The sequence below is a fragment of the Biomphalaria glabrata genome, chromosome 2, assembly GCF_947242115.1.
Source record: "Biomphalaria glabrata chromosome 2, xgBioGlab47.1, whole genome shotgun sequence".
NCBI classification, from domain to species: domain Eukaryota; kingdom Metazoa; phylum Mollusca; class Gastropoda; family Planorbidae; genus Biomphalaria; species Biomphalaria glabrata.
The window spans coordinates 49,148,981-49,174,136 of NC_074712.1; the positions used below are offsets into that span (position 1 = coordinate 49,148,981).

At 35.0% G+C, this 25,156-nt stretch overlaps 1 protein-coding gene across 2 annotated transcripts; it reads left to right on the forward strand.

Annotated features, from left to right (window-relative positions):
• Positions 1–12,999: 12,999 nt before the first annotated feature.
• LOC106079091 (ERI1 exoribonuclease 2-like) lies at positions 13,000–24,135 on the forward strand. Of its 2 annotated transcripts, XM_056021071.1 has the most exons (10): positions 13,085–13,153; positions 15,176–15,275; positions 15,602–15,678; positions 16,521–16,601; positions 16,878–17,005; positions 18,303–18,453; positions 19,102–19,202; positions 19,622–19,703; positions 20,972–21,060; positions 22,350–24,135. In XM_056021071.1, coding segments are annotated over exons 2-10 (1,710 nt in total). In that variant the 5' UTR covers positions 13,085–13,153; positions 15,176–15,273; the 3' UTR covers positions 23,349–24,135. The 2 variants fall into 2 exon arrangements, with proteins under 2 accessions (XP_013095769.2, XP_055877046.1); XM_013240315.2 differs by lacking the exon at positions 15,176–15,275 and having other exon boundaries at positions 13,000–13,153.
• The last annotated feature ends 1,021 nt before the right edge of the window (positions 24,136–25,156 follow it).

The following is a 25,156-nucleotide window of genomic DNA, read 5'->3' on the forward strand; positions in this document are numbered from 1 at the left end:
GTTAGCACCTACATTTTGTCACTGTCAAAGGAACAGATACCCTCTGACCTCTGAGAAGAAGGAATCGGAGTAGTAGATGTTTGAGATTGCGCAGGTCTTTTTAAGATGCACAAACTTAAGACAAAAATCAAGTATACACATGTAGCCTACTAAACTTTTTAATATGACCATATATTATACTGATACCCGAGCTAAGCTACGGTTAGAATAGTTGGTATATTTATATATTTTTTTCGCCCGGAACACATTAAAATCAATGAAACGGCCAGCATTACAACGCTACCCTACCCCAGCACAATTTCTAGCACTCAAATTCTGTCTCTTTTTTTTTTCATCCTACAACCGAACTGCCCGCAACCCCCTATTGGAAAGTATGCACAAACATTTCTTAGGCCAATCTGTTGTAGCCTTCTTATCTCCCTGCATTATAAGACCCCACCAACACACACACACTATTTTCACATGAAACAATCCCCTCCAACACACACACACACTATTTTCACATGAAACAATCCCCTCCAACACACACACACACTATTTTCACATGAAACAATCCCCTCCAACACACACACACACTATTTTCACATGAAACAATCCCCTCCAACACACACACACACTATTTTCACATGAAACAATCCCCTCCAACAACAAACTTCACTGAGCTCATGAGCTCACTAGAGGGTACTAACGAACGATCACTGAGAATCGCCACTAAACACTTAGCCTACTCATAACAATTTCAAGAAAGTACATGTTTGTTATAAATAGATAGATCAAATAGAGAAAAAAAAAAAAAACATCCGTCCTCTTCTACTCCAAGATATCCCTTCGTTGTTGTCATGCAACAAACTCAAGCTCTCAGTTCACATTCATACTATAGGAATATATAAACAAAGGGATATAACTCTTTCATATCGTAATAACAAGAAAGAAACAATTCTTTCACTCCCAACACACATGCTACTGACAGTATCAGTCAGTATCTTCCAGTGGAAAAGCTGCCTTTGGTTGTTTACGGTCGTGGACTTGTTGAACCAATCTGCTAGTAGACAACTATACTGCTGGAGGCGTATTATAGTTTAACTTGTAAAACTTCAAATAACTTTTTTGTGAACAATATTATCTATATTTTTTTTTTTTTACAATATAAACTTTGAATGAAATGCAATGTAGCAGACTTTAGTAGTAATCAGGGGCGGACTGGCTATATGGGCCAACGGGCAAATGCCCGGTGGGCCGGTACCAAATGGGCCGGTCTGGTAGCGACGAAGAGTGCACAAGCTAGCCTCTCCACTGACCGGGTCCCAATTAGACGGATAAGCACGTGCCCGCCCTGGAGGAGACAGCCCATCCCTCCCATAAATTTCACTATACATGGGTTGTAGGGGGCCACAAAAAGACACACACACCCGGACCTACTAAGGAAAATGGCATTGGAAACACTAAAGACCTACCCGGCCGATGCCATATACTGTTACACAGACGGGTCGGTCATGAAGGACCCCGTAAGAGCTGGGTATGGGGCCTATATCTGTTACCCAGACCTGGACCCTGAAAAGCTGTCAGGCACATGCGGCCTCGCCGCATGTAGCTTTGATGCAGAATTAACGGCGATTACGAATACCCTAAATCACGTGCTCCAAAAACTGCGCGAAAAGATAACCGTTGCGACTACCGTTGTAATGGTTACCGATTCCCAGTCCTGCCTCCAAGCCATGGCTGGCTTAGGGGGAAAGTCCAAATTGGTGGAAGAGGCATTAGGCGCCGCAAATAACATCCGCCTGCTTATTGGAGCTGTCATCGTTATGCAGTGGGTGCCCTCGCACTGCGGCGTGAGGGGCAATGCCGTGGCTGATGCTCTAGCACGAGAAGGAGCGCTGGCCGTGCCCACTTTCGAGGCACCAAGTACGTTTCAACAAGCTACGACAGCAATACGAGAGTGGGTACATGAAAAGTGGTTGAAATCCTGGGATGACTCCAACACTGCCAGGGGAGTCTGGCAGCACATGCGCCGCCCAAATCGAGAGGACCCGTGGTGAGGCTAAAAAGGTCGGAACAAACGACAATAGCGCAGTGGACACTGCCCCATAGGTGCGTACTTCGCCCGCTCCGGCCAAATTTTGATGCCCGTTGCCGACACTGCGGGTAATCAGAAGAGACGGAGGCGCACGTCTTGCAAGAGTGTCCGCAGCTTCGCGAGCTGCGGGAGGACGTATCTAGTGGTTTACTAAGTTTGTATGGAAGCTACGAGGCACTACGCCAAACAGCAGAGTTCCTTACCAGGGCACTACGGGAGACCTGGGTCTCCCTGCCTTGTCACTTATTGGAGTTCATCTCAGGTAGCGACGAAAGAAAAAAAAATTCAATGCAGACAACTTTTTAAAAAAAGTGACAGCAGCAAGACACAAAGGCCCGAACACGTTTTCTTGTTGTTGTTTTTTTTTTTTATTCTTATTACAATTAATTTTGTTTGAAATTCAACAAGAATAGGCCTATAATTTTAAGAATTACACTATACACTGTACGTGTTATCATTTGTAAAACGTTAGACCGTACTTTCTGCTATGCACGAGCGGCATGGCCTTCAACACTACTTTGATGTTTTCAAGACAGTGTTTGGCCTGATCATTTAGCTGGTCGGCATGGGCCTTTGATAGCACTCCTATTTTTGTTTTGCTCCTTCCCTCCCCCGTTTTTTGGTGGTTCCATTGAAAGTTAACGAAAAAGAGGGATGGGAGAGGTTAAGTTAGAAAACATTGATATAATGCGGCAAAAGGGGAGACAATTAGGCTAGCTCTTTAGAAAAACACATACACACAGCCGCGAAATTGAAAACCACCCAACTTATTCATAGCTAAATATGGGTATAAAGTTCTAGTTTCTGCAATTTGAAAAGAAAAAGTAAGTTTCTTGTTGTTTATTTGCAATAACATAGATCTAAAAAGGCTTACAAAAAAAATATTATTTAATTAAAACATAAATCAAGATCTAAATCAATTTTATACCGTTGTCATTAACGGCAAACTTATGCCCATCGTAGTTCGACTATGACCACTTTGTCATCCAGGTGGCTGAGGGCTTTGCACTGGGGTTTTATGTCTCCTCGTGTGGCTGGTGAGACCTATGTGAGCCCGGAATGTTCGGCCGCACACTAGGCAGGCTATTCCAGCTGGAGCTAATGTCATTGGCCTTGCTTTTCTTCTCTGGAGTTTTTCTTCTGCCAGTTTTGTTCTCTTTTCCTCAGCAACCTGTGCGCCGGTTTTCACGGCGCGACGTCATGATGCTCTGTCATGTGCCTCTGTCTCCCAGGTGGATGGGTCTATGCTAAACGCCTTCAGAGAAGCTTTGAGGGTGTCTCTGAAGCGTTTTCTTTGACCACCTTAAGAGCGCTTTCCTTCGCCTAGTTGGCCATACAAGAGTCGTTTAGGGATGCGGTGGTCTTCCATTCTGCATACGTGTCCTGCCAATCGCAGCTGGGACTGCATCATGGTGTGTGGATGCTTTGCAGACCCGCTCTTTGAAGGACTTCAGTATCTGGTATTTTGTCTTGCCATTTGACATTCAATATTTTTCACAGACATGTCATGTGGAAGTGATTCAGTTTCTTTGCATGTTAACTGTACACTATCCATGTTTCTGAGGCATAGAGCAATGTAGAGGAGGATGACGGCTCGATAGACCCCTAGTTTTGTATTTGTGGTGATTCCACTTTAAAGGAATGGGTTGTCAGGCAGGAAAACCAATGATTTAGCATATTTTAAGTCACAGATCAACATGCATGACTAGATTGACATGTGAAATGCGTAGGACCTAATTATTTTATTTTTTTGAAGAAACGTCTGTAATCTATAAGTAATACCAAAAAGTTTGAAACTCATTAAGGCTGCTATTGTAGTGTTTATAGTTTTCAGACACATACATGTAGATCTATAAATAGAATACATTATGTAAGCTTAGGAAAGCATACATCCAGTTTTCGATGCGTTATCAAACTTTATATATTTTGAATAGAATTAGGCTTACACCTATGATAAAACACATGGGCGTAGCCGAGAGGGGAGGAATTCAAACCATCACTGGCCTCAGATCTCATTGTCTGAAAGGGAAACTTTACTTATTTCCCCAGTGCAGCCAACTTAAGCAAACTACAGTCACCAAATTTCATGAGCGTAGCCAAAAGTGGTTTTGTGGTTTCCCCCCCCCCCCTTTACAATACAAAAGTAAAGCATTTCACCATTTTCTACCTGTCGCTGGACTCAAGTGAATAGAAGATTTAGTTTTTGATTTTTTTTAGCGGAAGAGTAGCAGGCTAATTGCACTGTAGATACCTCAAAATATGCATTTTTTAAAGCTTAAAATAACGGAAATAATGTTTGGATCCGGGGCGAACCACTGGGGGAGCTTACGGCGCTCCCCCAGACTTCCTAGCTGTCCCTTGGCGGTGTGTACTACCTTTCACTAATTATAGGAAGAGAGTATTCTAGAGTAGAAAAAACTTTTAAAAGAATGAAAGATAAGAATGTAATGAAGATTAATTGCATACACACACACTAATATATATATATATATATATATATAAATTGCGGAGGGGGTTTAACCCCCCCCCCCCACCGAAAATATATGACATGCCATTTGTGGGCCGGTTTATATGGTAATGCCCGGGCCGATTTTGATACCCAGTCCGCCCCTGGTAGTAATATAAAAATGGTATTTTGAACTATATACAATTCACAAGTCTTTTCAATGTGGCGTTCTGGAGTCGTGAAGCTGTTGAATCTGTATAAGAGGCGGACTGGCTTCATGGGCAGTCGGGCAAATTTCCGATGGGCTGGTACCTAAATGGGTCGGTGTCACCGGCCAATGGGCCACTTTGAATGTGTTAACGTAACCCATTCCGCCCCTGATGATTCCATCATTCGCGATGTTAGGATCATCTCATAGATTACAGACGATAGAAATGACATGAATGCCTGGGCATTAGATATGGTCGGAACGATGTCGATGCCCTACTAACAGCAGTTCCCCCCTCTCCATGTAGCTCATGTGTCCAAATAAACGGCGTGCCAGGGTGTAACACTATGTGCTGCACTAGACCCGGGGTCGGCAACCTGCGGCCGCGAGCCACATGCGGATCTTTGGATGTGAAGCTGCGGCTCTTGAGTTCCATAGGCAAATATTATTTATTTTATCGAAACATTTTTTTGAAATAGTTATGAATCGTTTAACGAATATTAGGCGCCGATTCTCTCTCTCAACCATTTGTACACGCTTTTCACCACACCCCTCCCCCATTACACGCGTCGTCTCTGCTGTCAGTCCGTTGGAAGCTCTCATATGACGCCGTCGTCGGATGTTTCTATGTAGGTTTTAATTCTCTTTGATGCAAGAAGAATTGGCATCTTAACCACTCTCTTTAGCTGTGGCGTATAGTTTGTTGTTGTAGTGCCATGTAGTTTGTTGTTTCAAGTAAATGAGTTAAAAGCAAATAACCTTCTCAAAGTTAGAAGCAATCTACAAGTAATGCTATTCTGGCAAGCTTTGCGCACCACTAGAAATTGCACAAAATGGCAAACCATTTACAGATGATGAGTATGTCAAAGACTGCTTCCTACGTGCATCTGAAGAACTATTTCGTGATTTCAAAAACAAACCAGAAATCAAAGAATCAAAGATTTGCCACTATCAGCTAAAACAGTACAAGACATATTTGCAGGAGGAAGATATTCAACTTTTTTTCTGCCTTATCACTTGCTATAGATGAGTCTTGCGACATAAAGACACTGCACAAGTTGCCCATTTTTTCAGGTATATGTCCTCCATTAAGTCCAAAAGAACAATTTCTAGGATTGCTACCGATAGAGAGAATGTCGTGCAAAAATACCTTGAAAACAATAAGAACGATTTAAATGAAGTCATTTCAATAGCAACTGATAGAGCTAGAAGTATGTCTGGGAAAAAATAAAAGGGCAACAACGATTCGTCGGAGCAAAATAAACCAAGCAATTCTTACGTTTTACTGAATAATGCACCAAGAGGTGCTTTGTGCCCAAATGGATTCCGACCGAAATAGATGAGTTCATGACTCTGGTAATCAAGATTATTAACAGCATCTTGTCAAAAGCACTCTACCATCGTCAGTTTTAAGAATTCTTTAACGAAATGGAGACTCAGTATTCCGACCTCCTTCTTTCCAAAAAAGTGCTATGACTTTCCAAAGGTAAGGTGATGAAACGTTTTGCTTTGTGCTTGAATGAAATAAATATATTCCTAAATGAAAAAGGCATTAATCACACCGAACGACAAATAGTTGCACAAATTTTATTTATGGTGGATATAACAGAGAAATTAAATGAGCTGAATCTAAAACTGCAAGGAAAGGGAAACCCAACCTATGTTTTGGTAGAAGAATTGGTTTGTTTTGAAGAAAAATTAATTCTTTTTGCAGAAGATATTCAGGGCGGTCAATTACTTCATTTTAAATGTCTAAAGCAATGCAACTTTTGACACAAAATACTTCAGCACAGTTAGAAACAAATCAAAAGATGAATTTCTTGACAGATTTGAGAAGTTAAAACCAACAAAACAATTCTAGCATTCCTAGTATACCATCTCAACACAAATAGTAACGAAATCCGCCTTGATCCATTTGGAAAATGGAATTGATACTAAATCTCTAGAAATGCAATTGATCGATTTAAAAAGTAAAGCTTAGTGGGGTGGGATATTTACAGAGTTGAAAAGCAAGTTGGAAGTATTGGAGGTCCAGAAATGTAGGCCTATATATATAACGCATGGGCGTAGCCAGGGGGGGGGGGGTTTGGGATTCAAACCCCCCCCCCGAAATGAAATCCCCCCCTTGGGGGGGGGGGATCGGAATTTAGTGAATGATATTTTGCTTTGATTTTGTTTATTTTATGTGAGTTTTTAATACTAAACCATCAATTGCCCCAGCACAACCAATGGGGTTTTTAGTTAAAAAACCCTTACCAGGGGGTTTTGAGTTTAAAACCCCCAACCAGGAGGGTTCGAGTTTAAAAACCCCTACCAGGGGTTTTGTGTTTAAAACCCCCTACTAGGGGTTTGAGTTTTAAACCCCCTACTTGGGGTTTTTGCAGTTAACCCCCCTCTTCTATAAAACAAAACAAAACAAAAATGCAAATGAAAATCCCCTCATTCCAAGAGCACAGTTTTAAGGAAGATTTTGATTTTAAAACCCCCTCCAAAATTTACGATAAACCCCCTCTTCAATATAAAAAAAAGTTAATTACGCACTCAAAATGTTATGAGCGTAGCTAAATGGGTTTTGACTTAGTTTTTAGTTTAAACCCCACTTCAGCGGGGTTTGAAGGTAAAAAATACCTCTTTAATAATAAAAACAAAGCAAATTATGCACTCAAAATGTTTTGAGTGTAGTCAAAGGGGTTTTGAGTTTAAACTCCCCTCCAGTGGAGTTTGAAGCTAAAAAGTACCTCTTCAACATAAATAAAAGCAAATTACTCGCACTAAAATCTATGAATGCAGCCAAAGGATTTTTGAGTTTAAACCCCCCGCCAGGGGGGTTTGAGGCTAAAAAATACATCTTCAGTGTAAGAAAAAAAGCAAATTACGCACTCAAAATGCTATGAGCGTTGCCAAAAGGGGTTTTGAGTTTAAACCCTCATTCAGAGGGGTTTAATGCTAAAAAAACCCTCCAGATGGTTTTGAGTTTAAGATCCCCCTACAGAGCATTTTAAGGTGGAAAACCCCCAACAGATTATTTTGACGATAAAACTTCTCTTTTCGATATAAAATCTTAAGCAAACTACAGTCACTTAATTCCAAGAGCGTATTCAAGAGTGGTTACACATTTTACCAGTGGCAGGGCTCCCTTAATAAACTGTAGTGAATAGTCATCTGCCGAAATTGAAAAACACTAATTGTGGCTCAACAAAGATGGCTAAGACAGATTTTAGTAGTCTGTTATAGAGATCGGGTTTAAATCAAGGAAATCCTATGCCGAACTGGGAGTCGACCCTTTAGTAAGATTGTGAGAGAACGACGCATGAGGTTTGCGGGACATGTTCTCCGACAAAATGAATTACGCATAAGAAGAGTTGCAATGATATCCTAGTATAACTTGACGCCACTCATTCATTGAGGTCCTCATGGCAGGTGGAAAGAGGCTTCAGACATTACCAGTGACAGATTCTTATGGAAACAGCTTGACGTCAAATGCTCCGAACGGCGCGGTAGGGTCTAAGTCAGTAAGAATAGCACATTATGTTTTTGAAATAAAACTTTTTAATAGCAGGAAAATGCACTGTAGATACCTCAGCATATGCATTTTGTTGGCTTTTAATACCAGAAATAGTGCTTGGCGGCGCGCTAGCGCTCCCCAGACCCCATTGCTAGTAATGGCAGGGAATCTACAATTTTATAGAAACAGCTTGACGGCAAATGCGCAAAAAGGCGCGGGAGGGTCTAAGTCAGTAAGAATAGCACATTAGGTTTTTGAAATAAAACTTTTTAATAGCAGGAAAATGCACTGTAGATACCTCAGAATATGCATTTTGTTGGCTTTCAATATCAGAAAAAGTGCTTGGTGGCGGGGCTTCGCCCCGCGCTGGGGGAGCTCCTAGCGCTCCCCCAGACCCCCTTGCTAATATTGGCTTGGAATCTACAAATTTTCCACTAACTTATGGAAGAACCTATTCTAGGGCACAATAAACGTCTTCCGAAAGAATGAAGTGTCAGAATGCAATAAAGATTATTTACACACACACACATAAATACATATTTAAAAAAATTCGCGGGGGGGGGTCGGGGCGGGGATAAAAAAATCCCCCCCAAACCCCCCCCCGAAAAAAAATCCTGGCTACGCCCATGATATAACGCAACAAAAGTTGACAACTTTAAAAGGAATGCACAAGTTGATTCGGCGCGTGGAATAATCTTCCAGATTGCTACTGTGAGGTGAAGAAATTGGCATTTGGAGTGTTATTTTGGATCGACATATTCGTGCGTTTTCTTGCATGATTATAATTAAAAGTAAAGTAGGAAGCTAACCAACAATTGAACATTTAGAGTTGTGTTTGAAACTAAAAGAAAACACGTTGCCGTATGAGCCAAATGTATCCAAACTTTTTAAAACCATGCAACTCAAACGCTCCCATTGAATTTGTTTGCTCAATTGTTTGTTATTGAAGTACAAGTTAGTGTTGTAAGCAAATGTAAGCAAATACCTATCACTGTTAATATTAATGGCAGGAGATGTAGAGTCAAATCCAGGGCCTAGATCTAAAGATAGATGCAACATCTGCAAAAAAATATGCACCCTGAAACAGAAAGCCATTCAATGTGACACCTGCGATGAATGGTACCATGCATCATGTCTCCATATGAATACACCTGTGTATTATGCCTTAGGCAACAAAGACGCATCATGGCACTGTGTACCGTGTGGGTTACCTCAGTTTACATCAGGACTGTTTGATTCCTTTGATGCGGACACTTCTAACCCATACAACATCCTAAACACCATCCCGAACCAAACTCACCAACCACTAGCCAGATCCACTCCTGTTAAACCTAAATCTACTAAAATTAATACAACAGCCTCACTAAACAAACCTACTAAAGAAGTAATACCAAAATACCTTAAAACCTTAGTTATAAATTTTCAAAGCATTAGGAACAAAACAGCAGACTTAGAAATTTTATTAGAATGTGAGAAACCAGACATAATTGCAGGAACAGAAACTTGGCTGCATCCTGAAATTTATAATGCAGAAATTTTCAATAGTAATTATGAAATTTTTAGAAAAGATAGGGCTGATAATCATGGAGGAGTTCTTTTAGCAATAAAAAACACTCTTATAGCAGAAGAAATTACCTTACCTAACTCAAAAAATGTAGAATCAACATTTTGTAAAATTAATACCACCTCAACATCCCTAATAATAGGCAGCATTTACAGACCACCAAATTCTAGTTTAGAATACATGCAGGAACTATGTAATCAGATTACTACACTTAAAGAGACAAATAAAAATGCAGTTTTTTGGATTATGGGTGATTTCAACCTACCTGATATAAATTGGAAAACACTAACCATAGATAAACACCAAAACCTTAAGGACATAAATGAGCTTTTCATAGAAACTTTACACAACCTAAGTTTAGATCAAATCATTAAAAAGCCAACTAGATTAAACAACACATTAGATCTCTTCTTAACCAACAGACCTGGATTAGTAATTGATTATGAAATTATCCCTGGTCTATCAGACCATGAGATCATAAAAATACACAGTCAGATAAAAGCAGTAGCCAATACAAAACCCAAAAGAAAAATCTTACTCTGGAATAAATGTAACCTAACACAACTACACCAAGCTGCACTAAACTTTCAACAAACATTCTTATTAGAAAAGACATTAACCAACCAGTCGATGACCTCTGGAATTTCATTAAAAACCATCTTAAAAGCATAATAGAAAATCATATACCAACTAAATACACATCAAACAAAATAAATAAATGCTGGTTTAATAATAGACTAAAGAAGCTTTGTAAACAGAAGGAAAACCTCTATAGAAAATTTAAAGAAACTAATGCAGAAAGAGTTTACAAAAAGTATATAAAAATTAAACACTTAACCCAAAAAGTAAGCAGACAGCTGCAGAGTGAATACATAAACAATGTAATATCTAAAGATAACAACAAAAACCTATGGTCATACATTAAGTCTAAGAAAATGGAAACAACAGGCGTAGCGCCATTAAAAGATGAACATAACATAATACATAATGATAATGAAACTAAAGCAAACATTCTAAACAAATACTTTGCATCAGCATTCTCAGCCCCAGGAGACAAAGACATATTACTGAATTTGAACCAAGTAGACAACATAGAAGATATAGTAGTACAAGAAAATGGAATTCAAAAACTATTAGCCAACACCAAACCAAATAAAGCTTCTGGACCTGATGGTATTCCAGCTAGATTACTCAAAGAACTAAGTAATGAGCTAGCCCCAGTGTTCAAAATACTCTTTCAGGCTTCACTTAACCAGGGCAGAGTACCAAAGGACTGGAAAGAAGCTAATGTCACCCCCCTATTTAAAAAAGGAGAAAAATCTGACCCAGGGAACTACAGACCAGTATCACTTACCAGCATCACATGTAAAATCCTAGAACACATAATATGTAGCAACATCATAAACCACTTAGACAAACATAATGTCCTCACACCATACCAACATGGCTTTAGGAAATATAGATCATGTGAAACACAACTAATAGGACTAATTGATGATTTTTCAAAAGGTTTAGATAATAGTGAACAAATAGATGCTATCTTACTAGATTTTTCTAAGGCTTTTGACAAAGTTCACCACCATAGTTTGCTTAAAAAATTAAAATATTTCGGCATTAATGGTCCACTGCATCAGTGGATTAAAGACTTTCTGATAAGGAGAGAACAAACTGTAATAATAAATGGCTCTAAATCAACACCGATAACAGTAAACTCAGGTGTACCTCAAGGTACAGTCTTGGGTCCACTACTATTTTTAATTTACATAAATGATTTACCAAATTGCATTAGTTCAGGAACAAAAGTCAGATTATTTGCAGACGATTGCATAATATATAGAACAATAAAAACAACACAAGACACAGATATTTTACAAAGAGAATTAGATGAATTACAGAAATGGGAATCAAATTGGAGCATGTCTTTTCACCCAGAAAAATGTCAGTTGTTAAGAGTAACAAAAAAACTAAAACAAATTAATTCCACTTATCTTATTCATGGCAAACCAGTATCACAGACTAAAAACGCAAAATACCTAGGTGTTATAATAAATGAAAAACTATCATGGAATCCACAAATTGATGAAACTACAAAAAAATCAAACAAAGCATTAGGATTTATTAAAAGAAATTTCTATAAATCAAATAAGAACATAAAACTAAAATGTTACTTAACCTTGGTTAGGCCAATAATAGAATATGCATCCTCCGTTTGGGACCCCTCAACTCAAGAAAACATTAAGAAACTGGAACAGACACAAAATAGAGCAGTGAGATTCATAACAAACGAATATTCACATTTGACTAGAGTAACACCTTTAGTAAAATCACTAAATTTAGAAAGCCTTCAGGACAGAAGGCTCAAAAGTAAAGTAGCAATCATACATAAAACACTGAACCATAATCTTCAAATACAAAAACAAAATTTAATAAAATACTCTGAAAGACACAAAGATAAAGGCACATTCCTCGTCCCATATGCTAGGACAAATTTGTACAAATACTCCTTCTTCCCTAGTGCTATTAGAGCATGGAATGGGTTGCCTGAGCTAGCCAGGAAAACCAGTGACTTGGCAGAATTTAAGTCATTGGTTAATATGCATGACTAAATGCATGACGCGTAGGACGTAATCATCTTCTTTTTTGAAGTAACGTCTGTATTATATAAGATAAGATAATGTTAAACTACTTTAGTTGTTACCTAAGTAAAAAATAATTATCTAATACTGCCATATATACATTATTTGATTTGTTGTGGAAAAACACTACTTATATATGTATTAGATTTTTTTTTCATTGAAAAAAAAAATTGTGTCAATATTAATTAGATCTATAATTGGCAAGAAAAAACTTGTGTGGCTCTTTAAAAACTGAAATTTTGTAAATTGTAATTTTTGGCTCTTCCGAATCAAAAGGTTGCCGACCCCTGCACTAGACTATGTAGAATCTAGACCAGATCTAGAAAAGCTATTGAAGCTTAATCATAATATGGTAGTGAAATATTAATTAGCAAAATGAAGAATTCCGTCTGAATGTACGAACGTAATTACGGAGGTTAAGAGCTAGCTTGACTCCATGGTTTGACCCAAGTACGATTCAAGATAGATCAATATAGGTCTGTGCACTAGATCTCTTATGTTGAAATCAATTTTAGAGCTTCTGACCTAGATTTATATTTATTTATAGATCTAAATCACGTGAACTCGCTGTGTAAAGTTTAGGAATGGTGCACAAAATTTAAAATAAAAGAGTTATGGTATGAGATAGATAGATCTATCTAGTCCAGATCTTTATCTATTTAATTATTTTAATATAGATAAAATCTTTATGGCGAAATCAACCAAACAGTTAGCAAGGTAAGTTCTTTTGAAATTACTTAAAATTATTTCTAGATCTTCTTGATCTAACTTTCAGTGTTCACTAACTACACATCAGGTGACATCTAGACTCTACTAGACTGTCACTCTAGATCTAACTGTTACTGTGACTGACTGGCCCTACTCTACAGTCCTACAGTACAGCCTACAGACTACTCTGACTCTAACTAATATTTATATTACTAGAGTCTAGATCTAGAGACTAGTAGAGTAGTTTATGCTATTCGGACACCTCTATATTGGCCCAAATTTGAAAGTTTGACTTTGACAGCGCATTATTTTACAATGGTTCGACATAGAAAGAAAAGAAAATGAGGTATCAAAATCTTCTTTAGTTAAAGGAAAATAAGGATGACTACTTACATTTGTACCCCTAATGCCCTAATCATAATAATCTATATTTGTTATTATATTTAAGGTTAAAGAGGCCGTGCGCTTTCATTTAATTCGGACAAATTTGACCCACATTATTTGATTCCGGACACCATAATTTATTTCGGACAGTATCTATATTTAGGCCTCAATAAACTCAGATTTTAATTCTTTACTAACATTAACTAAATTTTAAGATCCCCAGGCATAACCCCTCACATTAAATCATTAAGATGTCTTGGAATTATGCATAAATACGAACACAAAAAGTAAAAATATGAACACACTTATTCTACCAAAATTAGGTCACTGGGATAGTGACTTCTATACCGACTTTTAGACTTATTTTATGTTTGAATTGTTTGCATGATTAGATGTGTGTTGAATGTTTGTGTTTTTTTGTTTATTAATTTAATAAATTTCTAATACAGATGTCAGATGATCTTTTGTAGTATAGTACATGTTAGGATAGCCATTCTTGCCTAACTGAATCCTCTATATTCTCTCTATATAAATCTAGATCTATCTAGTAAGTCTAGATCTAAGCATTTAACTTCATTCAATGTACCAAGCTCACTCCAAACATTTGCCCATTTATTCTTTATTAAAAAAACAACAACAAACGAACAAATATAATATAAGATCATTTTTTATTGATGTCCAAAACTGGCTGTCCGAAATAAATTTTGGTAAGAAAATCATAATTTAATTCAGACACCCTATTAATTTTTTATTTGTATGGAATCAGACAACTTGGCTTTTAAATCAAATAAATCAGCTCCAAAAACAGAATAAATATTGCCGGGCTTATTAGTATAGACTTAGCCAATCAAAAAATATAGTCTTAACCCTAGGAAGAGGTAAAGTCATCTGGGTAACATCAGGAAAAAACAACAACCTGACTAACAAATTTGAAATTCGTTTTTCTTACATAAAAAGATAGCTAAATGGAAGGAAATTGGGTTAGAATCATTGGAAAATGGACAAGCATATTATACAGCGCGTTAGTTTTATAATAAATATTAAAATAATTATTTAATGACCACAAAAAACAGCGAATGTCCGAATTCATGTAATGTCCGAAATAAATAAACTACTATATATATATAAGTTATACTATAACTTGAGTATAAGTATAGACTATAGTATACTATAGTATAAGTACTATAATGTCTATAAGTATAATTAAACTACTAACTCTACCTAAACTAATAATTTAAGTCAAAGTGACTAGAGTCTAATTTAAGTCGTCTATCTAAGTCTAAGTATATAATATAATGAATAGACTGAATAGTGAATAGTAAAACTATAGACATAGACAGTATTACTAGTATATAGAAATAGAATTAAATAGATCTAGGCTAATAATAATGTCTAGACATAGAAATAGAAGATAGATCTAGTCAATCTAGTCTAGTACTACTAGTAGTAAGTAGTAGAGTCTACTCTAGATCTAAAATCTAATAATATATTATATTAATATACTAATATAGACACAAGAGTAAGTCTGTAACAGTATAGCTGTATTATAACAAACCAAAGTGGGTGTAAGACAAATGAATTAAAAGAAGTTTGATTAAGAATGGTGTAAGAATGCTTTATCAGTGTTTGCTGTTTTTTTTCCCACAGACTATAGTTTGAAATTTCTTTCAGTCAACTAACATCATTTATGTGACGCAAACATTCCTGCATGTTAGTGTAATGTACGTTGGAAGTGTACAAGTAAGATGTAGGTATACATGAATGATGAATGTATACACAACTAAGATGTCTTCATGATGGCTTTAAGTGAATCCCCAAATTGAAAACACTAATCCTCTACCAGGATCCAAATCCAAGATCCTCAGTTTGGCAACTAAGCATTTTCCACCGCAGAGCCACCACTTTCTGTGACTAATTTCCACCCATTATAATTGTTACATTACAAAAGTTTACAAGTTGCTAATAAGCTTTAAAGATTGATTAAAACTTAAGATTAATTTTAAAAAAGATATTTTATTGCTGTTTATCAAAAATTTCTTTTATACCAATTAAAAACTAAGATGTTTTTTTTAGGGAACTGGGTTTATTGAGAAAGCGTCCACTTGAGGAATCTCCTTCCAGAATTATTAAGAAGCAGCAGCTTTCAAATAGTTGAGTTAATTCTATTACACTTTTTATTTTAGCATTTATTATTTATGTCTTGATTTATAGATAATACTCTATATGGATATAATTGGCACGCTGATGGTGAGATAGTTTGTCAACATGACAGTATTGGGTTCAACTCTTTCATGCTCCTACATCAAGAAAATTAGCAATGAGTACATTTCAGCATATTTATTTGAAATTTCTGTTTAAGCAAGGTCTCACTAAATAGAACTGGGGTACAAAATTAGGAAGCTGCTTATGCATGCCTCTCTTTTTTTTTTTTTTTTTTTATATATACATGTTGTTAGGACTATTAGGAGGGAATCTTAAAGTCATGACCCCTTCTTCATAAAGAGTTTCTGAGTTCTATTGGGTGTTTATCGTTTATATGAAGGTAGTGAGGTATTAGTGTTCTGTGGACACCAACTATCTCACATTAAAAGAAAAATACACTTTGTTTAAGTGTTTTGTCTTATAGGTTATCTTATAAGTTACAAACTTTCTTAAGAGAAGAATGTGTTTGTTTTGATGTGCCATTAGTTTTTTTGTAATACAGATGATCATTTTTTAATTATTTACAGGAGATATATTGGTTGTAGTGATACCTAGCTTTTAGAAATTGTTCTCTGTCTAACCTAAAACTAACAAATAAATTATGCCTTTTTTATTTTAAGGGTTGTAATTTATTCTAATCAATTTAAGAAAAGCTCCTTCGTGACTTCTGTAATGAAAATGAAGTTTATAATATAATATGTACAGAATAAATAGTATGATGTTTACTTATTTTTTTATTTTTTTTTTTGGTTTAAGAATGCAAAGTATTTATTTTATTTTTTTGTATTAGGTCAGATATTCTCATACCTTATTGTTATCGACTTTGAGTCAACTTGTTGGGAAAATGATAAATACAGTCCTCAAGAAATAAGTAAGTAAATATTGCAACTCTTCTGGCAGAATTTCTCTTAACCTTTTTATGACTCATGTTTGGGTGTTGTATAAAAAGGGTTCTACAACTCTTAGTTAACAGATAGCTCATTAGACATTGGTTGTCAAGATGGCTGAATAAATTTTAGTTTTATTGTATGGATCTATTAATATAGTCAATTATGACAGTAATAGATATTGTTAATATCCTTCTAGATTGATAAATTATTTTGATATTGCAACTATTTAAACTATTGTAATCTACTTTTTTTTTTAGTTGAGTTCCCGGCTGTGCTACTTAATACTAAAACTGGGCAAATAGAAAGTGAATTTCATTATTACTTACAACCTACTGAACGACCAGTACTGAGTGAATTTTGTAAACAGTTGACTGGAATTAAACAGGTTTTTGCAACACTTTTAGTGAAAATCTAATTAAGATATTTTGTATAAATTTGACTATCTTTAAAAAAAAATATTCATTGCTGTCAGTTTTTTTTTACTTTTCTAGTCAATTTTCCTAGACAATGTCTGTTTTAGAATTGTAGACTTCAGACTTCAGTATTTAAACCATCTCATGGTTCCTTGACTTTCACTGATCTGATTTTCATGGAAAGGCCATACCACACATTTTTTTAAAAAATATTAATGGAAAAAAATACTCTGCTGTTTTTTTTTGTACACCAAAGGTTTTCCCATGGCTGCCTGATGCATATATTTTATGATTATTACCTAAAAAATCACAAATATTGCATTTTTTTTTAAATATTACAAATATTAATTCTAACACTAAAATATTCTTTCTATTGCAGACTGTAGTAACTGTATAGTAACAATATACTTACTGTACATACCATTTCTTTTTATACTGTAATGCGATGTACAGTACTGTTTAGCACTGCTGAAAATGACTGAACATTTAAGGAGTGTTTTAAAAGAAATAGCATGTAAGATTATTTAGGGAATAGGAAATTGTTATTTAGGGGTTTAAAGTGTTAGGGGATGTCCTGCCATACTGTTCATAGAAAAAAAATGGTGTAAATCAAAGAAATTAAATACTGCATCTCCACTTTGCGGAAATTTGACTTTCGTGGGCAGTCTTGGAACATATCCCATGTGAAAGTTAAGGGAGCACTGTATTATGTACATATTGTTACGTTCTTCTCTATCAGGCCTTCTGCTAACACTACTTAACAACACAACAGCACATCTAAAACATCAACTTGACAAGAGCTTCAAGTAACAAAGTGGCGGTTTAATTACAAATACATCGAAAGCCAATTCAACACAATTGGCTACATCAAATTCAAATGCTTTCTTGAACTTAACAAAACTGCCTAACTAACATTACAAGTCTCTCTAGCTCGTACAGCTACATTCTCGAAGACTCAAAGGTACCACACAGTCCTTACTGCTTTGCTGTTCTGGACTCGACTGTCTTTTCTTTTCACATTGTCTTTCTACATTATAGGCTCTCAGTCACATGACCACAACACAGTTCATACTTGCGTGTACAAGCAGTAATGTCCCTTGTTCAACAGCCGTTGACCTGTGTGATTGGCCTGAATCGTGTGTATCAGTAGGCCGCTCACACATTAACCCTTTCAGTCCGCCACTGGAGTTACAACAATATGTCTATTCTTAGCATGACATTTACTACATATGCATATATTTATGATTCTGGTGCTTCTTCATGAAACAGGAATTGGTAGATAATGGCATCCCTCTATACAACTGTCTTCGCAAGTTTACAGGATGGTTGAATAAGCTGAATGAAGATAAAGGTGTTATTTGTGCTGATGACAACCCGAATCCTGAGGGTGCTACTGTTGCTGCCTTCCTCACTTGGTCAGGTACAAACAAGCCAGTTATTATTATAATTATACCAAGTTGTTTTTTGTTGATAATGTTTTTCATCAAGAACAAGAATACTAAGATTTTTTATGTTTTGACTGATTTGCTTTCATTTTAGAAAATAAGAATAGGATATATTATTAAATTTTATATCTTTAACCCTCAAGCTGTCCTCAATTGCTTAAATACCATTAATTAGAAGTAAAAACAATTATTAGTAGATTGTATGATTGAGGTGGAGTCTGCAAAAACAATGTTATTGTATTATCTGTATTTTAAATAATGATATTAAGATATTGTATTGCATATATTAGTTTCATAAAAAGCAATAGCTTGGCCATAGAATTTTTTCTTAATATTGTATCCAGTTTTCTGACAGATACCCAAATGTCTTTAAAGGTTGCTTATCACAGATTTAAGATTACTGAAATAAAATTATGAAGTAATAAATTTGAAAGAGAAACTACTGTTATATATAAACATAAATATACTTCTATTGATAGTCTACTAATAAAATGCTTACACTATTGACTAGTATGCCTTGTTAATTTCTAGACCTAGGCTAAGAGACCCAATTATTAATTGATTTGTGATAACTTTTTAGTATACTATCTGCAATGTGATGAATTTATTAATATTTTTTTTAGATTGGGATCTAGGAGTTTGTCTTCTGTATGAAGCAAAAAGAAAGCAAATAATGAAACCATCTGTTCTCAATCGATGGATTGACTTGAGGAAAACATACAAGGTGAGTTGACATATTTCTAATAAATGGCTTTTTGAAATGTTTTTATAGAGGGTGGCAGAAAGACCAATGAAAACTCCCAGTGAAAGTAGATAGTAAGGTCATCCTGTCAATTCCTTTTTTTAGAAAATTTTTGTTTACAATTTTTATTAGAAGTTTTAAGCGGGGTTTTAAGGGATTCTGAAAGCAATGACACTTGGTGTACTGAAGCAGTTTTCTGGTGAAATTTGTAGTATTCCAGTTGAGGTTTTACAGTAACCATTGATGAAAGTCAGCAACAGATTGGTGCTAAAGGGGACACTGTCTACAAAATGTAATTTTCAAGTATTGATAATTTGATTACTTTGTCTATTTGTTTTGGTTGGGTCTCTTCTTTTTTTTTTTTTTTTTTTTGTACATGAGAAATTATTTGTTCTGTGCAGGATTTTTACAGTCGTAAACCTGATGGCTTAAGCGGAGCGCTCAAAGACTTGGGTATTTTATTTGATGGCAGGGAACATTCAGGTGATACTATTTTTGGTTTTAATCAGTCTATCATGGAAATGATAGTTAACATTTTTTTTTTTTTTGGAGGTGGCCTCCATAGTAGTGAAAGTAATTGGTAAAGTAGAAATAGCTCTTTGTCTTAGCCAACTTAACCTGATCTAATGATTACAAGAGAAAGAGAACATTAGAAAACTCAGACTATATTGATTAATTTAGATTGTTGGCTTTTACATAATCTTTTAAAAACTTCTCCTTTATAAAATGTGTAATAATCTTCAACTATTATCTCCTAAATTCAGGACTAATGTTGAGAAATTTAAATTTTGTTTTTAAAGAATCTTTTTTTTTTAACCAGCCCTGTGCTATCCATTTAATAATGATTTTTCCTTAAATCTACTTTTTTTTTTTTTTTTTGACCATCCTATCTAAATTTATATCTTGTCTTTTTTTGTTAGAGAATTTGAATGCTTGAAAGCCCATATTGTTAAAGAACTTTGTCAGTAATTAGTCTAGCCATTTTATATTCAGACATCTAATAGACTAGAGTTCAAAACCATATTTTATTGGCTTATAAAGTAGTGTTTTTTAAGGCTCTGACAACCATCTATTTATTTTACAAAGGAGTTCTCATAATTCACCACATTTGCTCAATTTCTACTAAAAATCAACATTAGCCTTGGTATTTGTTGTTTCAGTTGTTATCCTTACATTTGCTGATTTTAATAGTGTACTATCTGCACTTATAATTTCTAGCCTGAAGATATTTTCTCGTTAAATGGGGATCTTCATGGTTTTTTTTTTCATAAAATAACACTATAAAATTAAATAAAACCAGTCTCTGACCATAAGATAAGGGCTCATTTACTCCTAATTGTATAATTGTTTGACTATAACATGATAAAACAATGACAACTGTCATTTAGTGGGAAGGGTGGTCGAGCAGCTAAGTACGCTTGAACTTAGCTTGGCTTGGCTACCTATGAAGGGGGCTCGAGTTTCAACACCCGACTTGAGCAGAGTTGTGTTTACTGAGCGCTTAAAGGCAGCATGGAAAACCTCCCAGATACCCCCTCCCCTGTACTGGTCAACAAATTAGATTGGACCGTATTGCTATAAGCATGATAGTAGCACTATATGAAAGCTATAATTTATTTACGATGCACTGTTAATGCTAAGTATTCATTGAATATGATTAAGCAAAACAAAAACTGTATTAGAAATAAAATTTTAAAATTAAATAACCATTTATTAAGTTAACACTTTCTTTTTTTTTTCTTTTTGTTTAGGTCTTGATGATGCCCGTAATACAGCCAAATTGGCTTGGAGGATGATTTGTGATGGATGTATTATGAATATAACCAAAGTTATTAAGATGGTACACAAATAGCACAAGTGTATTCAACATTGTAAATGTTTACCTTCCAATTACAAGAGTACATTAGTAGAAAGAAATTTTATTTACATCACATTATTTCACTAATTAAACAAAATATTTAAACTGAATAATAATAATAAGGCTTGTCTTCTCGTGGCTATGCCATCCCAGCTGTGACCTACATATTAAACTGAATAAAGAGTGTATTAAACACCATCATCATTATCTGTGCCTTGACTTTGGAGGTAGTGGTGCTGTGACAGTTCACCTAACCAAATCCCTCCACTTTTTCTAGTCAGCAGCTGTTCTTATCTTTTATGTTATCCAGCCATCATTATCTGTGCCTTGACTTTGGAGGTAGTGGTTCTGTGACAGTTCACCTAACCAAATCCCTCCACTTTTTCTAGTCAGCAGCTGTTCTTATCTTTTATGTTATCCAGCCAGCTTTTCTTTTCTTTGTGTTCTCTCATGTGTACTTCAATGGATGAGTTTTGACAATGAGTCATCTCTTACAAACACCATAGCTTGTTCAATACACCTTTCACTGCAAATTAATGCTGTTTCCAATACAATTTTTAAAATATAATTATTATTTTTGCTTTGACGCAAGAAAAACATTAAATAGCATTTACACCATTTGAAATGTAATAACAAAAATAAACAGAAAGTCATTTGGGTCTCTCTTTTTTTTTGTGGTTAGATCTTGTATTGGATATCTTAGTATTTTCAACAGAATAGGTGACTTATTAATATTTTTTTATTTGATTAACATATCTCATCATGCTATTTATACTACCATATTTTTGTGCATATACCGTTCATACGTGTATAACTCGCACACGCATATACCCTACACAAATTATAAAATAAGTAACTTGCTGTAAACTACTGGTACATAAAGTACTATAATTGCTACTATTCGTTTTCTTGGGGTTTAGAATGTTCATAAAGCTTTGAATTGTACATTTCAAAACCACACAGCTATCTATAGGAGGTCTAAAGACCCACCAGTATGTTCATAGTTTCAGTTATCCTATGTTTATGAGTAAAATTAATTTTTTAACCCCTGCATCTTTGTATACTTTGCACAGCTGCTATTCGTTTGTATGTGGTTATTTGTGCAAAAATATGGTAGTTACATAAAAAGTTGCTTTGAAGAAAAAGTAAATTTCTCTTTTATTTTTTTTTTTGTGCTAAACAGATGTTTCAATATTGACCATAATTTAGAATGTATGACTACTGGTACTGAAAATAAAATTTCTATAATTTTTTTTTTTGTTTGTCTACAGAACAATGTTTCTACATCTTTACAAACAAAGCCTGCATGTTCAAATGTACCAAAAACACATTTTCAAGGAGCCAATGTTCCATTTCCTATTGCACTTGATAACGACCAAGCCACTAATGTAAAGTTGTCAAAAGATCATGATCATCATCATCAAACTATGTCAGAGTGTATTGTGATACCTCAACCTAATGACTTGTATCTTTCAAAAAGGACTGTTTTAACAAACTTGACATATGCCAATACCTCAAAATATAGTATGACATCACCAAGTAAGGAATTTTGTCAAATGAAAAAGAAAATGTTAACAGACTCAACAAACATCATAAACTCTACCAAATCTTCAAATAAAGCTGTTTATCTTTCCAATACAAGCACAAAGAAAACAGAAGCAGTTAAAATCAACCAGTTCCAAAGCAAATTACCTGTCCTGAAGCCTGACTTGAATGTACAGAAAGCTAAGATTCAGACAATGGACTCATCAGTTAAGACCCCTCAGTGTTTTCACAGTTCTGACAGTCGAATGAGTACAAGCAAGACAAAAGACTCACTCACATCTCACTTAGCAAATTCTCATTCTTTGGAAAGGAATAATTCAAGCATGCACCATTTAGAAGACCACTCTACTCCTACAGGTGTGCTTAAATTACAAACCTGTGCTAATCCCAGGCAGATCTTTAATCATACATTTCATCCGTCTTCTTCATTTACAGCCATTAAGTCTAAATCTAACAATGTGTCTTTATCCGATTTCAAAACTCCTACAAGCATCAGGAAATCTGTTACTGTGCAATCAGCATTCAAACGGCCAATGTCCATTTGTACCTCTGACATGAAGAGAACGCCTCCATTGTGTTCATGTGGCCGCAGATCAAAGAGACGATTGGTTCAGAACCAGGGCCCAAATCAAGGGCGCTGGTTTTTTACGTGCTCCATATCTTCATTCCAGGACAAAGCAAAAAGTGGATGTAAATTCTTTCAATGGGAAATTCCTTTATTATAAATAATGTTCGCTATTCTTACAATTTTGCATCATATAAATTAGTAAACTGTATCTTTGCTGTAAAACTGATTATTTTCAGATTTCACAGCAATTATTTGTAAGAAAAAACTGGGTTATAAAACTGCTTTTGTTTTTACAATAAAATGTTTATTTTTTAGCAATAGTTAATTTGTAAAATAAAGTTTTAAATAATTTGTATGAATGTATAGGAAAACTGGTCAGTTCAATTGGGTGACATCATATGACACTTGTAAAACTGTTAAAATGGTTAGTTTAATAAGATTTAGTGTATATAGTGTTTATAACTTTTTATTTCAAAATGACTCACATAGGTGGCCCTTATGTAAGTTGGGTTCATTTCTTATCAGCCTGTGAACCATAATACTGTTGTTGTTTTTTACACTTATAGATTAGATCATTTAATTTATTACATCATCAGTTTGTGTGCAGGATTTATTAAAGTAAAAAAAATGACTGGTTTAAAATACAAAACTTAACCATGCACTACTGTTAAAGACTTTGATTAACTCTTTTTCTCCATAATTATTTACCACATTCTGGTGGAATCAACGCTGGTATCGTCAGTTAGGAGAGAAAGAGTTAAATCTTGCTATTTAAATTTTTAGCTTTATTTGTATTTCAATGATTTGCATCATGATTTGTAAACGAATATGCATTGAAAATGTCTGGCTTTAATGGATGTAAACACATATTACAAGTTTTATGCAAACTGTTTTTAGTATTGTGCAGAAATAAAGGAATTAGGAAACTGAAGTTTTTAAAAATATTTTCTTTTCAATCATATGTAACAAGTAGCTACGCTTTCATTTACAATTGATTATATTTTAATGTGAGCAGACAGCTGATGTGAAGAGAATTCTGGAAATTATGATAAAGTTGTTGTCTTGGTTTTGTTTTTTCTAAAAATTGTTCTGTCTGTATCATGTATAGTGATGTAGATCACTATTCCAGTTGACACGGAGCAGACAAGAAAACTTGATGGACAAGGCAGAATGCCTCAACTCATCAAAAAATGTACAGTTATCTTCTTATGTTATCTTATAAAATGCAGACGTTACTTCAAAAAAGAAGATAATTATGTCTTTTGCATGTCCCTAGGTCAATCTAGTCAAGTTCAAATCCTGATGAAGACTGGGATTTTTAATTTAGGGATCTTTGAGCACCTTCTGATCAAAAATGCTAACTTGTCTAAAACGGTCTACCAAATTGGGATTAAACTTAAGTTTCATTTGTGGTATCAAATTGGTCTCAGTGGAAGATTTATGATAACATGTACTTAAGTTCTCTAGTTTTAAATATTAGTCCAATGATGGAGACTTTCCAGGCATAAATAAGCTTTGCACTTTTCTTTCTTGTACCAATTAGTTAATAATTTATTGGTAATTACTAATTTGATTAGTATCAAAGAAGGGAAATAAAAGCTACTTATTGAGATATGTGGAGTTATTCCCTTGTTACATTTTGTAAAAGAAAAACTTAAAAATACTTAAAGTTTATACAAAGCGTATTTTGGATCGGTCATGTAATTCAGTTTCTAATAAAACTAGATCAAAAACAATAAATCTTCAAGTAGATATATTTTTACCAAATGTTTTTGTTTAGTGCTATTTCATGGTTTTAGCTTTCTCAATACACTATGATCCTATCATTTATCTGGACCAGTTAGGAAAATTGGGGGGGGGGGGGAGAAAGATGGGGATATCTGCGTGCATTTAACCTTAATTTTTTTTAAAGCATTTATTAAAAAAGGGGGAGGAGGGAACGATCTAAATTCTAACCACTCTGCT

Excerpts from the sequence above, each read along its gene's own strand:
- LOC106079091 (XM_013240315.2), top strand. The coding sequence starts at position 13,125 with ATGGCGAAATCAACCAAACAGTTAGCAAG. Across the intron at positions 16,602-16,877 it reads ATACAGTCCTCAAGAAATAA|TTGAGTTCCCGGCTGTGCTA; the intron begins GTAAGTAAATAT and ends TTTTTTTTTTAG. Across the intron at positions 18,454-19,101 it reads TGCCTTCCTCACTTGGTCAG|ATTGGGATCTAGGAGTTTGT; the intron begins GTACAAACAAGC and ends TATTTTTTTTAG.